At 42.3% G+C, this 16,017-nt stretch overlaps 1 protein-coding gene across 1 annotated transcript; it reads left to right on the forward strand.

Annotated features, from left to right (window-relative positions):
• Positions 1-115: 115 nt before the first annotated feature.
• On the forward strand, positions 116-13,305 carry LOC135503211 (uncharacterized). The gene is made up of 4 exons (XM_064796673.1): positions 116-173; positions 1,604-1,808; positions 11,458-11,647; positions 12,968-13,305. The coding sequence occupies exons 2-4, from the start codon at positions 1,625-1,627 to the stop codon at positions 13,059-13,061; spliced, it is 468 nt and encodes a 155-aa protein (XP_064652743.1). The 5' UTR covers positions 116-173; positions 1,604-1,624; the 3' UTR covers positions 13,062-13,305.
• The last annotated feature ends 2,712 nt before the right edge of the window (positions 13,306-16,017 follow it).

Here is a 16,017-nt window from a genome sequence, read left to right on the forward strand (position 1 = left end):
GTCGTTACTGATAAAGTATTCCCAAGTTACTCTGTCGAAGCCGCTCCTATGTATGAGTCAATAAAAGTAGTTTGTTGACACTAAATTTTGTGTTGAAATGGAATAAATAGGCAGCTCAGCTGGAAGAACATTATATTCGTAGCAAAAATGGTATTGTAATGACGGAAAAGCCGGTAAATCCAAAAGAATACAAGCCAGAATTGACATTTTTATAAACCTCTGCTGTGATTGGCCAAGTACCCCACATCCATCCATGCATCCATGTGGCTGTGTGCAGCACATGGCACGTGCTCGTTAATGATATTCCAAATCTAATATTTCTTGCTGCTCAATTCACGAATTAGAGTGTAAATGAACGGAGGTTGGTGAATGTGTCTGGAAATATTGATGAAGTAGCCTACCGTTGTCCAGAGGGCATTTTGATTTTATATTTCACATCATTGGTGATGGACTGACCTGCAGGCCTAGGCCTACATGATGCCATGACGGGTGTGGTCCATCTCAGTCTAGTTTGTTCAAGATGTTCAGAAATGTTGCATAGGCATGATGCCCTTATTTTCAGAATTACTCTGGGGTTTTCATCAAACCTAGGCCTACCTCATTACTGGGGGGCCATTTTGCGGGGGGGGGGGGCAATTTGACAGGGGGGGATTGTCCTGATACCGTGCTGTTCATGCGGGCCCCCTTTCCTTAATGCTGGATCCGCCCCTGTAGTACAGGATCGTATCAAAACAAAGCACAAGTGGATTTTTGGCTCACTGGTAGGGGTCTATACAACAATACCACATTGACTGTCCGTCGTCGTCGTCGTACATTGGGATATCCTCGTCGTCATCTGTATCCTGTTTCAAAAACAGTGGCATATTTCTTAACCGATAGGACTGTGAACTTGAAACTTTGTGCACAGGAACCCCCTGGTCAGGTGACCTCTGACACTGAATTTCGGTCTGATCTGATTCTCAACTTGGCCACCAGGGGGCCAGAGGTGGAAACCTAAAAAGTGTACTCTCTTATAAGTGACTCATTTTCGATAAAACTTACATGGTACATGTAGGTTCTCCCAGCAAGGATACAGGTTTTTAATTTGACCTAATTTCAGGGTCACAGAGGTCAAATGGCATAAATTGACCGTTTGTTTGACGTTGGCGAAGGACGCAACGGTGACGTTAAAAACTAAATGGAGCAGAAGATTGGTTAAGAAATTCTGTGGCCTCTGCAGGCAAAGGTCCACTGAATGGGGGGACTAAAGACCCACTGCAGGGCCCGCTGTTTTGTTAGATATAACCACCCTTTTCCAGCTTCTTCTAGGACAAATGTAACAACATATCTTAACAACAAAGGACCAGGCGGCCAACCTGTATGTCACAATCAGACAAGAACAGTGGGAAGAATGCCATAATTTCTGATAAATGCATATTACTGACAACCAGACCACATGTGATTTATTAAATGAAATATACTAATTAAATGACCATACAGATGTTAACTACATGTACAGGTGTCGCCAGTGTTCATGCAGACGCAATTCACTGCATCTGTCATCATTGAAGGCTAAAGGTATCTTGTGTTGTCGCAATATTTATCATTATTATTCTATTTCAAGAACTTGCTTTCTTCCTGAGCTATGTCTGTTCCAATTGCTACCTGCAAAGTGCAAGAGATACACGAGAACATCAGGAAACACAACCGCCATGTCCACGAGTTGGAGAATATCCACCATCAAGGAGGAAGTAGACATAGCCTGGGCAGTGCTTCAGAGAGTGACTTCTCACCCCCTAGCAGCCCTCAACCGGAGAGAAAATTGCCAGGTTGGTATATCAAGATACTTCTTGCTATTGAGTATATTCAGTGGCCAGGAACTAGAGAACTTTAGATTTAGAAGTCTTTTGAACCCATTGCAATGTGATCAGCGCAAGGCTGCTTGTACAGTACATGTGTATCTGTCGCTTCCCTGTAGGTGGGATGGTCACCAGGTGTACATACGACAACCACAGCTTCTCCACAGCAGGTGTGGCCCACGCCGTGGACCGCCCCTCCCGTGAAATTAGATTAAGAATTGGCAGTCATGCAAGGGGCTTCTGGAAATGCATTCATTCAGCAAGTGCTTTTATACAACATTAAGCAGTATTGGTATCCTTGAAAGTATGAGGCGCGATGTGGGATTTTGATTATTTCCCTAAATTATTTGAAACAATCTCATTCTTTCAAACAGTAAATGAATATATTTTTCTTATTTCATCCAATTTTTAAAACAATTATTTTTTATTCAAACCAGCTGTTTCAATCATCACACCATCCTTTATTTCAAAACCAGGAAAACATATGCAAATATTTGAATACCATTGAAGTTGTGCAAATCCATGACAGTTTCAACACCACAAAAAGTTAGTGTTTTTATTCTTTCAAACCATGTTGAGTCGCATCAAGATTATTTCAAATCACAAACTTTGCTTAAATTCATGGTTTGCAACCCACAAATATCTGCGAAAAACATTGCATCCCTTGAAAAAATGCACCCGCTACAAACTTATGGTACATGTATGCATATTATTTTCTCAAACACAGCCACAGCTCCAAGTTGGAATTAAAGCATTTGCCAACATTATATGAAATAATCAACTTTTTTCAAACCATATATTTTCATACTAACAAATGCATATGTTTTCAAAAAAACCTAATCGTGTTTACGTTGCGAAATCCATGGTTTGCTATTTGTGTCAGCTCAGCATCCCTGGAACTGTTGCTCATTGAACACCTGGTCTTCCACTAGGACGGCTTTCAGTGCGTATCTCGTGCGACAACCACGAGTGTAATGTTAGTGTTGTCGCGACATGGACGTGTGGGAAAGGAAGGGAGTGCATGGAGACTACCAATAATGTAGTAACAGTCATTCTGATGGCCGCATCCCCATATTGAAGTTGTGGAATCATGGTTTGCATCCCATGAAAAGTTGTAGTTCCATGGTTTGAAATCATGAAACTGAGCACTGCCAGTGGCTGTGTGCGTATAATTGTTTGCGCAGAGACCAGTATAGACAATGTTAGCCCATTACGCATGTGCAGTGACTGCATCAGAAAATCATATGCATACCATAAGTTTGTAGCAGAGTGCAACTTTTCATGGGATGCAAATAATGTTTTTTGGCAACTTTCATGGGATGCAAACCATGAACATGATGAGGCCTTGTTTCGAAAAGTACTTCATGGGATGATATAAAACAAATGTATTAAATGGCCTGAAACAATGCAATTATTGGCAAATAATTAAATTCCCACATGGTGCCTGTGGCTTGGTCAGACAATTACTTTATTCTCGGTTTTAAAAGACCAGGCCATTGCCATGCCGCAATCCACGATTACAATACTGCATAGCCACATTCATGAATGTAGGCATGTCTTCAAGTGCGAATTTTGTCTGGATTGGCTAGTTCAGCAATGAATTGGAAGGTGGTACATTGTAACCGTAGGGATCAATGGGTCGTAACCAGCTGGTCATCATTCTGGTATTCTGACCAATCTGACCAATAGTAATGGGCACCATTTCTTCAATGAGCGGCAATGGTAAGATTACACGGTATCAGGTAAAAATCCCCTTGGTAAATATCCCCCCGGTAAAAATCCCCCCAGGTAAAAATCCCCTGCCCTGGTAAAAAAAACCCAGCAAAAATCTCCTTGGTAAATATATCGCCTGTTGTAGGCTATAGCAGAATCATTATAAAATAAATTACACCATTGTTTTTATACAAATTTTCTTGTTCACTTTTTTTACTTGGACGGCGAAGAAAAGGTTTGCCCAACATTAGAATCGGAGGAATATACTTAATCATGGAAAACAAGCCTGAGCCTAAGCTAAAGGCCTAATGCACAATTCACATTTTTTACCTGTAGGGGGATTTTTACTGGGGGGGAGGGGATATTTTCCGGGGGGGGGGGGGGGATTTTTACCTTGAGGGATTTTCACCTAAATTATGACTGCCTCATTGTTGAAAAGGGGCTGGACATACAACATGCTAAACTGATCGTTTAAAACCGTGAATAAAGTATATTCATACCATAAGTTTGGAGTGGGTGCATTTTCTCATGGGATGCAAATAATCTTTTTCACACTTTATATGTGGGATGTTCGTGGGTTGCAAACCATGAAGTTAAGCAAAGTTTGTGGTTTGAAATAATCATGATGCGACACAACATGGTTTGAAAGATTTAAAACGCCAACTGTGCGTGGTTTCCAAACCATGGATTTGCGCAACTTCTACATGTTCTATGGTATGGAAATAATTTGCGTAGGTTTTGCACATACCCAAAGTGTCTCCAGGCTTGTGTATGATCTTCACATTTAAGTGTTGGGGTGTGAAAATGTAATGGCGCGAAGATACATACACGGCTCTAAAGCAATCCGGATACTAGGGCGGGGAGGGAGGGGAAAGCAAATCCACTGCAGTGGCTCCAGAGCCTGCCATCGTACACAGGGTTTACATTAACCTGTACACGCCAAACTGTCTTCCTTCTGGGTGTCCATGCGAGACGAAATACAGTTCGCTCAATCACCGCCAGGATACACTTTGGATCTGCACATACCCAAAGTGTCTCCAGGCTTGTGTATGATCTTCACATTTAAGTGTTGGGGTGTGAAAATGTACAGGCGCGCACGCCCGGGCTCTCAACCATCCCGGAGAAACATGCCCTACTTCATAACTCCTTTCCCAATACTTAAACAAAATTAACTAATTAATCCGCCATAATTAATTATTAATTAGGGACTAATTAGTCCGGAATTCGAAAATAAGGTAACGAGAAATCGTAACTTAAATTCTAACATTGCTTTATTATAAGAACTCAACACTGTATTTTAAATTCCACAGAAGATTACACGGTATGGTTTTAGTATGATGATGCATGTAGCGAAAAGGCGAGGCCACACTCTAACCAACACAATCATGCAATAATTACAATACGAAAATGCATAAAAATATACATCGAAATCTGCTCAAGGGAACGCTGCTGGGAAATTATCAACATCGCCAAACTTACTGTAAAGTGTTTTAACCGCTTCTGGCCGACGAGAACTGTCAGCCAGGGCTTCGGACACATTAGCCGCTTTTACCAAAATATCTGACCGACTGTAGTACTCTGCTGATGCCTCTGTGAACCAACCAACATGAGACATTACTTCCGCCGGGCTTGAAGCTGCCCCCGACAGAAGCAAAGTAATGGAGCAGCCGGCTCTTAAGCCGTGAGGGGTCTCACCCTGGTTGATCCCCAATGTATTTAGATAAATCTTTAATCTATCGTAAATTGCACTGTACGAAATAGGCGCATCCAACACTACACCGGCTTCTGAGACTGGACGGAATAAATATCCGACCGTAAGATCCACCCCCCAGGTTTGTGCCTTGGAGATATACTGCTGAACTCCCTTTACCGGGCAAATAAGATGATTTGGACATTCTTTAACAATGAAGGTATTCACTTTGTTTACCGAAAACGATTTCCCATGGGAATGAGAGATTACAAGACCTGATCCATCGGGTAAGCGTTTAACTTCCTGTGTTTTTAAAATTCCCAAATCACTCGCCCTATCCCCGGCAAAGAACTGCATCTTGAGAAAAGCTTGGTCTCTGGACAAAACGAATTGCTCCCTAAGGGATAGATCTGGTCTTTTAATCTGGTTATCGATATATTTTGAAATAGCTTGAAGCTTATCCATGAACAAGGGTTTTGCCTGCTTGGCAACTACGTGCGAGAAACCTTGCTCTCGTTTGACACACTTCAAATACGATTTCACAGGAGGTGAATCAGCCGGATTCCCAACCCCGGAGAAAATATCCCACGTGCTGCCCCTGTCGGTTTCTTCAGAAATAATGGATTTCAGGGACCGGACTAATCCTTCTAACGTACCGAAGGCAAGACGGGTAGGACACCCACAGTGGAATTTACCATGATGCCCGAGGAATATACAGGAAGCATTATGGATCTGTGTCCTACCGGCTTTGTCTTTCCATACTAAAAATCGTGTTAGATCTTTTGGAGAAACCCGTTCCAGGGTTGGCCTCTTAGGCAGTTGTGCCAAAAATTGCAACAGCTCGTTTTTTAGGGATTGCCTTTTCTTCATAAGGGGGGTTGCGGAAGCCGCCTTATCCAACTCCTGGAGCCGCTTGTCAATTGCCCCCATGTCAACGCTGATTTTCTGAAATAATCAAGATTAAAGCGTCATCCACAGAGTATATTCGAAGGATATCGCACATTATGATGTGCAGCTAATTCGAAAAGCCATTAATGGCCATCTCAAACCGACGCTATCTCTGATGAACCCCTGCTTGGAGGGATAATATACTACGCCCTTTTCTCCTTTAACCCCAAGGCAAACCTGTGAAATTATCCTGGGCTTTAATAGTGGCCACCATATTGGCGCGGGTGACGTCATGGGTAGCACAAGCGTGCAAACTGGGATTTCCTGCTGGATCAAAAACTGAATAAGGGGTAGAATGACAGCGATAGGTGGGAAAACGTAAGGATTTAGCTCCTTAGCTATTTCCTGGGCGAAAACATTTTGACCCGCTGACAGAGGTGAAGGGTGCAGGGTAAAATGTCTCAAAACATCGCCCTGTATTGAACGCATTGCATTTGAGTCACATGCCATGAGGTCTACTCCGTGCGGGCCATAGAGTAACTCCAATTGGAACCATTTTTCACTTGCCAACATAATGTCCTGAGCTGAAATCGCCCTAGAAGGAGCATCTGCTGGGTTTTCTGCCGAAGAAATGTACTGCAAACGTAAATCAATATTTAATTGCTGAGTAAGATGAAACAATTTTATGAGCATTTCATTTAAGGCGTTGTCCTTGCAACCCTTGTTATTCCACGACGAAACTAGGCTTGTGTTATCGACTTTAACGTCTACCCGGTGGTCTTTTATATTTGTACTCAATGCTAAGAGGGAAGAATAGAGGGCGTCGGCCTCTTTGACATGAATCGGCCTTATATCATCTGCAGCCCAATAATCACCTAAAGTATGACCAACCTGTGGCCCTGATAGAGTGACCGCGCCATAGCGATATCCCGAAGCATCAGTAGCCAGAGCGTAATGTAAATGTTTTTCTGGTCTCCAAGAAAAATGCCCATGCCAATCATCCAAAAATGCCCAGAATTGTATCTCGTCCCGTAGGGGGCCAGAGATTGGGATGGTTTTACTGTTTTTCGAAGCTTTGGCTATTGCGCTAAACAACTCTCTCGTAAATAGTTTTGCGGCCGGAAAAACCAACATCTAGAAATATAGAAATGCATTTACCCGCGAATCTTTGTAGCGTTTTAAGGCTGACGAAGGGCTGACGAAGAATTTCCTCGCGCAAAACCTTAAACGTCTGTTTCTTATCAGATGGCAGAAGAAACGCCTGCCTGCTAGAATCTACTAGAAACCCTAAGGACTTGAGCGCCATCATAGGTTGCAAAACACATTTTGGCAAGGAGAACGTGTAACCTAGTTCTGTAAGGATATATAATACCAAAAAGACCCAAAGCAAAGGAATGCTTGACGCGTCAATATTCTTAGGGACCACGTAGAATCTGTCGTCAATATACTGGATGGTTGGGATCCCCAAATGTCTTAAGAAGGTTGTAGCTGCATAGCCTACAGTTTGATAAACATAAGCCGATGATTTCCATCCGAACGGAAGCGTCGTACAAACTAGGTACCAACCTGCCCATTCCATGCCAAAATACGTTTGCGAAGTTTGCGATAATTTAATATGGTCATACCCCGATTTCTCATCAGTGGCAAACATGAGAGCATCTTTGTGTACCAATCGCGGTACTTCTTTCAATGTATCTAATGTGGAGGGAGAATCCTTAATCCACAGGTTAAGGAATCTCTGGTCATTGCATAATCTCGGCTTTGAAGGTTCAACTACCAAGGGCATGACTACTTTAGGGGGCGGACACTCCCCAACTTTACCCCAAACTCTGACTGAACCTGCTTTGATTCTATCATTCAAGGTTTCGGAAATAAAAGCAGCTTGTTTCTGACAATGGACAGAGTTAGGAAAAAAACTAACTGGGGGTTCGTTTGAATTGTATTTCTGACCCTTGAATTCACCCTTAAATGGCCTAAAGAAAGAATGCACATCAACCCCTTTTTCCAACCAAGTGTGAACCATCTCGCTCTCTTGGAAATCGTTCATTATGGAACTCCAAAGTTCAATATTTTGATGCAATTGTCCAGCGACAAAGTGTTCAGGGTCCCTTAAAGGCAAAGTGTCCAAAGGCACCGGAGTTTTTTTTTTGTAGAAGTAATACATCATTTACAACCTGATTGAGTTTGAATTGTTGAGCTGTGAAGTCAGGAGAAGTTTCCCCAATTGTAGTCCAAGACGCCTGTAACCTCTTGACCTTTTCGGCAGCAATTGGATTAAATTTCACCACATATTCCCATTCTGGAATCTCTGGCTTAAAGTGCCCCAGTGAGATAGTAGGGGGGGATTCCTGCAAGAACCAAAATAAACTGTAGAAACATCTCATTACAGGCGTATCAGACTATCAAAGGGAGAACTTCTCCTAACTCACAGCTCGCGCGAACTAGGTCCGCAAGGGGTAAGATCCCTTGAGCTGAGAGAGAGGAAGATGTTCAAAATCAAAATTGCTTTACTTATTAACGGTTTTCTAAACAATACACTTATACCACTTAGCGTACCGGTCTATTTTACCTTAGACCTATTTCTTGTTGTCAAATTGGGCCTTTGCCAACTTCATCTTTTCACATTCTTTGTACCAATGCCCAACCTCACCGCAAAAATTACATGGGCCCGGGTTATTTCTAGCATAACCATAACCGCCATAACCCCTGCCGCGACCTCTACCTCTGCCGTACCCATAACCCCCGCCATATCCCTGACCGTAAGCGGCACCATAGCCACCAAAGCCAAACTGATGCTGGGGAGGTGGGGGAGGCTGCGCGTAAACATGCTGAAGGGGGGAAGAGGATACGGCAGAAGAGGTAACCGGTGGAGACTGTGACCTGGAACGAAGCAGCTTTTTTTTTTTTACCAACTTTTTGGCCTTTTTGCACTTGGCTAAAGCTTTCATTATTACGTCAGACTGGCCTCCACCCAATGCGGAAAGACAAAAAGTGGGGATATCAACAGTATCTTTGAAACGTTCAGCTTGTTTGCCAAGCTCGTAAAAGAGGTGCAAATCTTTGTGATCTTGGTCCTTGGCGCACGCCAGTAGTTCGTCTAAAGTGGCTAGGATGAGGGTAACGTTGGGCTTTACTTGTAAGGATAAATTCCTCACCTTCCTCAGGACTGCCTCCACCGGTTCTGCCTTTCGGTTCTTTTCTCTCTTTTCTAGTTCTAGAATTCGTTCCCGTAAACGCGGCGCGGTTTCCTCATCCTGTTCTTGACGGTCGAGGCGAGGGGCTTTGGCTACTGGTGCTTCGTCTTCATGCAATTGTTGTCCAACGGGCTGTCCATACTCGTTCGCAACCACAATGGCCGAATGTAGCAGTAGGCGGAAGTTGCCTACCGAATCTTCTCGACCTGACATTCTGAAAAAATCTACCGCATCTTCACCCGTGAGTTCCTGAAAGGCTACTGCTATGTCGGGGACGTCCAATTGTTCGGTAGGGCGGTTGAGGCGTATACGAGCAAGTGGGTCCGGGAGGTCGTCGTCCTTGAAACGGGCGAGAAGCTTCAAAATGGGCAGCAAATCTCTGCCCACTAATGAGTGCCTTTTCCGCAATAATATGTTATTGGAAGCCATGACAGAAAACTTCTAGGAGCGAAGCAATCTAGCCACGGCCTAGAAGGGAGTGAAACAAGATTGCCACCAGACCTGAATTTAAACTCACGCCCAGAGATTATGAATGGGATTATAAAACCAGTTGAAAGGTGTAAAAGCCAGTTAACAAAGGATCTCCGGCGTGCACAAAAGGGCGTGTCACGTAACACGAATCACGCGGCGAGCTTGACGGGAAAGCGCATGTGCGCACCCAACCCTCGATATGTTACATAATGTAAAACCTAATGTTTTGCTGCCCTAGCAGACCTATTTCCATAATGCATTTACCTATGCATTTCCTATACCTCTGTATACATGACCAAACCGAAATGGCCGCCATACCAAATAACCAAACTGCCAAGTAACCTAAAACTTGGAACCTTCACTATAGCTTTATAATAGCCCTTACCGAACTCTAAATTTGGCAAAAGGACGAGCACAAACTTAGAAACGGGATAGCTGTATAGAAAATCTAAAATAGCGAGAAATAGGCAAAAAACGGAGATAATTACCTGAGAGCGCACAAAAAAGCCGACCGTAAGGTGAACATGCGAGACGAAATACAGTTCGCTCAATCACCGCCAGGATACACTTTGGATCGGAAATAAACAGATGGTTTGATAAGTAAAAATGCTGGTTTGAATAAAAAATAATTGTTTCGTAATTTATTGGATGAAATAAGTTCTTATATATGTTCCTGTATGGTTTGAAACTGTGCAATGAAATTAATTCAAATAAATTTGGCAAATGATAAAAATTCCCACATGGCGCCTCATATAAAAAAGGGCGCTTTATCAATGTTTCATATCATTAATTGTTATTATATTCCACTTTTCCCTCATCCCTGCATTTGAAACATGAAACATATGCACAGCGGCCCATGGTAACCTGCACGGAGATTCCCCTTATAAGTGTTTTACTTCTATGTGAGTGCTTTATGAACAAACCTTGACGACTCTGTTTTAGTGTTTATTGTGTATCTTGTGTGGAAGCATTCGTGCGTGATTTAGTCAATTCTTTGACCTATTTGACTCAAAGTTTCGGCAAAACTACCAGAAAAACCTTGACTTTTCAACTCCAGTCAGAGACGTGTTACTGGCGAAGAGCTGGGAGGAGGGGGTCAAAATGACTTGGAAAGCGAATCTTACAACAGTAAAGATGGCTGACGCCAGAGTGTATTCAGATGACTTTGTTTGATTTGCTGATGGCAGAGGTCGTGGCCGAGCCTGAAGTTACAGGGTGACCCAGAATAAATTGGGCAGAATTACAAGAAAATGGAAGGGTTGGTTCTAATAAATTTAGACCAAGGTAGTGCCTACATGTAGGACAGCAACCCCATCCAAGCTAGTCAGCAACAAGAGTATAGAGTCATTACCTTTTATTTCATACCAGAATCATCCATTTATGTCAAAGAATTTTACCAATTTTGTGAATTTTGGTCAAGGAGCCTGGGGTGTGGATGCACTTGTCGTGTATATGAGCCTGAGGTTCAATGGGTTGATAGGAAGTCTGAAACACAAAATGTTAATCATCCCTCAATGTTGAGTTTACCTTCTCCTGTCAGAGCTGTCAGCCCAGACATCACTGGCATAACTACTAAATATGTACTTCAAAATATATCTGATGGAACATGTAGGATAATCTCCATTGAACATCATCCCTCAATCAACTTGTTCCTATCTTTCAGACCCAGAGAGGACATCGCAAACCATATTAGTTGATAGGTTCCGCCACCTCAAAGACTCTTTGTTCGGGGGGATTTTTTTGAAGAATCGTGGTCGCACAGCAAGTCTGCCATCTTCCACCTTACAACAAGATTTGGAGAATGAAGATAGTCTGGTTAAGAAGATAGAGTCATTTGGACCATGTCACTCTGGGTAAGTGAGGTGAAACCGTGATCTCTGCATTCCTTCAGCAGTGTGTGCCTTGGGGTCAGGATGTGTCGATTTATATATTTTTAAATCAGGGGATCTTCTTCAGTTATGAACTAGGAATTTTTACACATACCAGACAATAGCCATATCTTAAGCTGCGTTCTCATCTATTCCACTTCCAAACCAAATTCCTCATTTCGAATCTGGGAATCGGGTTTGAGTCAAACCGGTTTCAAAACGTCTGTTCACATTACACGTCAAACTGCTTTGAGATTTGGATTCGCTTCGAACATGACTGTTCTCACTACAGTCTCAAGTCGGTTTGATACCGACGCGCCGCCTATCGGCGGTGTCTTGTTCTAATCGTCCCCAACTAATTTACACACTGGGTGCGAGCTTGTGCGCGGTCAAGGTCACTTCATCTTCCTGCATTTCCTGTTTCAAACTTGTGTGTTTATCTCGGCATTTCTCTCCTTATATGCGATTGACGTGATGGATATGGAAGTGCGAGTAAACGCTTTCCAACATCAGAGAAATCGTCCCCGTTGGAGTTATGTTGTTCTTATTCTGGACAATGTTGAGGAATAATCAGACCCATGCGATAAAAAGGAAGTACGTCATCATAACTCAACTGCGCATGTGCGATCTCGATCCGTTTTCAACTCGAACCGGTTTGAGCAGTTCAGACAACAGTTTCATTCCGAATCGGGTCAATCCGCTTTCTTCGATTCGATAGAACAAGTGAATCGAGTACACCGGTTTGAAAGTGGTTTGAGACGCTTGTAGTGGGAACAGTTGATCCGGATCGAAGGTCTCAAAGCGGATTAAGGGTGTTTCAATCCGCTTTGAGAGGCTATATGAACTGTCAAACTTTTAAGACATCCGTTATCGCAGCTGAGAGAAATAACATCAGATTTGCATGGATCACCAACTGTAGGTACTTTTGAACCCTCTAAGTTTGAACATTCAGGAAATCCTACCTCGAAAAAAGGAATACCCTCTAGAAATGTTGGGCTCATTCTCCTGGGTGATAACATTCATTTTCACTTCCTAAGTACTTCGCTGTATTCCTCACATTGGTTATTCATGGTTTGACCAGCACAACATATGTTCAAGCTGTGTTGCTAATAGTCCTGCTGCAGATGTGGTGTTTTATGTCTGCGCATTCAGCCTCTTAATGTCTTATCAAACTCAAAAACCTGGCTGATGTTTTGTCTGAATGTCCTTTAACTGAAAATATAATTTGTAATCATTGAAAATTGCATTCGCAATCATCTAAGATTGCATAATTTGTATTCATCGAAAATTGTCAAAATATTTCAGGCGGTCGCAGTCCTTGCCCAGTACGACGAATGAAGGGCAGTGTTCAAGCAATTCATCGGACTCGCGAAAATGCACGTCCCAGATGGATCCATAACACATGTGCATTTCCCACATCCAATTGCTAGAATGGCTATTTAAGGATGATCAAATGACTGTTTTCTACAAGTTAATCAGATATAGACGAGCTGTTTTTGCATGTCACATGCACAGGAACAACTCATATGTACATTACTTTTCTAATAAATGGAAAAAACACAATGAATGCTGTTTTTCATTTTGTCTCTATACATGAACTCAAAGAAACATAAATACCTTGACTTTTCAGAGGACATTGTCATCTTTCATTAGAATAAATGAAGTTTTAGATGTGCTGGAGACTGCTAGATGTATTGTCAATGCCATCATCAAATTTCCCAGTCTGGGACAATGAAAATCTGACAATCAGCTTCAGAACCAAAAAGCTTATTTCTGATGAAAGATGGCAGTGTCTTCTGATTATTACGTCAAGGTAAAGATTAAACCCGACCCTAGCCCTTGATTGTGTGAAAATACACTTGACAGACTTCTCAGTCAGATCGCTGTTTTCACACTTGGGATTCTGCCTATGTAGGCCGTGTGCATCAATCCTCAAGTCTCCGAGGACTACAGATGCACAAAGCCAGTAGATCGGCAAGACATGAGATTACCTCTGCTCATATGATTTATTGAAAAATGTGAAAGCCTGAAGAGCTCAAATATCATGTGTGAGAAGGTCTGCATCATCCAACTTTTTGCAGCACCCAACCAAAAAATTTAGGGGTGTCCGAGTGATGCACGGCATACATTGTAAGATGTTGGATTTTCAAGATGGCGGACTGGCGGCCATATTTGTCATGGGATTTGACTGAAAATTAAGGATATTGATAAGAGTACATAGATACATAATCACATGAAGTTTGGTTGCAATCCGATCATTAGTTTCGGAGTGATAGGACTTTGTTTCATTTTCAAGATGGCCACCTGGCGGCCATATTGGTCAATGGATTTGACTGAAAATCAGGGACGTTGTAGAGAGTACATAGATATACAATCACTTGGTTTCAATCCGACGTTTGTTTAATTTTCAAGATGGCCACCTGGCGGCCATATTTGAATTGAAGTCCAAGCAGGACAAATTTTTGAGGGTAGAATAGAGGGTCCCTAGATATATGTCTTCACAAGTTTAGAACCTTCTCGCTCAAAGAAAAACGAAACGTGCCACCAATCAGTGATTTAGTGAACTTTGACCTCTTTGACCTGGAAAAGTAGGTCTAATCAAAAACCTGGGTGATATGTCATTTAACCTTATTAGATACACCCACCATAAAAATTTTGTCACTCTACGTACATCCATTAGTTTCAAAAAAGCAAAAATACAATTTCCAAGATGGCTGCCTAGAGGCCAGAAGGTAGGTCATAATGGTAGGTCATAGCAAATACGTCTGGGTATATTGCCCAAAGCTACCATCACACCAAGTTTTAGACATCTAGCCCTAGTGGTGACGAAACGTGTTCCGCTAACGGACGACGACGACCGACGGACGCCACGATGTAGTATAAGCTCCCCAGAGGTGTGCTAAAAAGTCGTGAAGTTTTGACTGCGACAGGACATGATGTAAAATTCATAAGATTAGTGGGTTTAATGAAAATCCAAGTTGTGAAGATGAGAGTGATATATGGGAAATGATATTAAGAATTGAGAGTAAACAATATTTATTAGGTTTATCTGTTTTATTCAACATCTCATTCATACTTGCAATGTGAAATGAAAACTTTACAGAATGTACATTTACATCAGGTGAACTATCAACCCTCTCTTGAAGACTGTTCCCAATACCTACCAGGCTATCCCACCAGTCCAGAGCTCTTTCACAACATATCTGTTCTCACAGCTAAGGGGCCATCTATTTAGTATGTACGCACTGAAGGGGGGGAAAATGCCTACACCTGTACATTTTGTTCTAAATGTGCGTAAAGGGGGGGGTCCCAAATCCCAAGTTTGATGCATACATATTTAATGGATGGTCCCTAAACAAGAACAGACCATCTGGATCCAGTTTATTGTAAAATGTATTTCCCACAGCCACATTCATACCAAAAACACTTTCAACTTGGAATTGGACAATTATTTTGGTTTAACCTTATAACAGGTCTGAGCAAGCTTGTTCACACTGCCTCTAAAACTGTTTTAAATCATGATATCATGACGTGCACTATTTTCCTGTCAATAACACTTTCACAGATGCATTCAAACAAGATACAGTTTATTTTACCAATTGCGTATCTAAAGAGAGCTTTTTAAACTAGTTTCAGTGTTCACACTGACTCTCAAAATGGTTCAATGTTCACTCTATAGAATCAACCTCATACACTCAGGGCATTACGTGCCACATATAAGTTCATAGTTATCCCTTATTCTTGAATTCCGTGTCATTCAGATGTTAAAGGAACTGAAACCACCCAGCAGTTTAGCCAACTTTTCGACTTTCACCGCCTGAGAAAGTCAAACATCCAACTTCCTGTTCGAGTTCAGATTTGTAGCTCCGCCCCCAGTGCCCGAGCATGCGCAGTTCAATTTGTTATTATTGAGAATCATGTCGAAAGTTCGCGTAATGGGGCGACCAAAAAAGGTCTCAAAAGCCGATCAGCGGCTATGGATTTCGCGTGAGACGCTGGCGATATGGAAAGTTATACGGAAGGAGTTGAATTTGAAGACAAATGATGAAGTTGCCCAACATTTGGCCGACTTGTACTCCGAGAAAACAGCCGTGAGTCATGCGATCTTTCATTCATGAGTTTTCATAGTAAATTCCATAGTAGTGACGTCACTCAATGATTGACAGCTAGGCGCCACGTTTCATTCATGCCTCGTTCTGATCACCCGATACGCGGGAAATGAAAACGAGGTCATACGAACTGGCTGGGTGGTGTCAGTTCCCTTTAACTCGCGAAAATGGCTTTTCCATGGCAAGCCTAAATTAAGTAGTAGGATTTAGAGATATAGAGATACTTGGCCTACTATATTGTGGACT

This window comes from Lineus longissimus, chromosome 19, assembly GCF_910592395.1.
Source record: "Lineus longissimus chromosome 19, tnLinLong1.2, whole genome shotgun sequence".
NCBI classification, from domain to species: Eukaryota; Metazoa; Nemertea; class Pilidiophora; order Heteronemertea; family Lineidae; genus Lineus; species Lineus longissimus.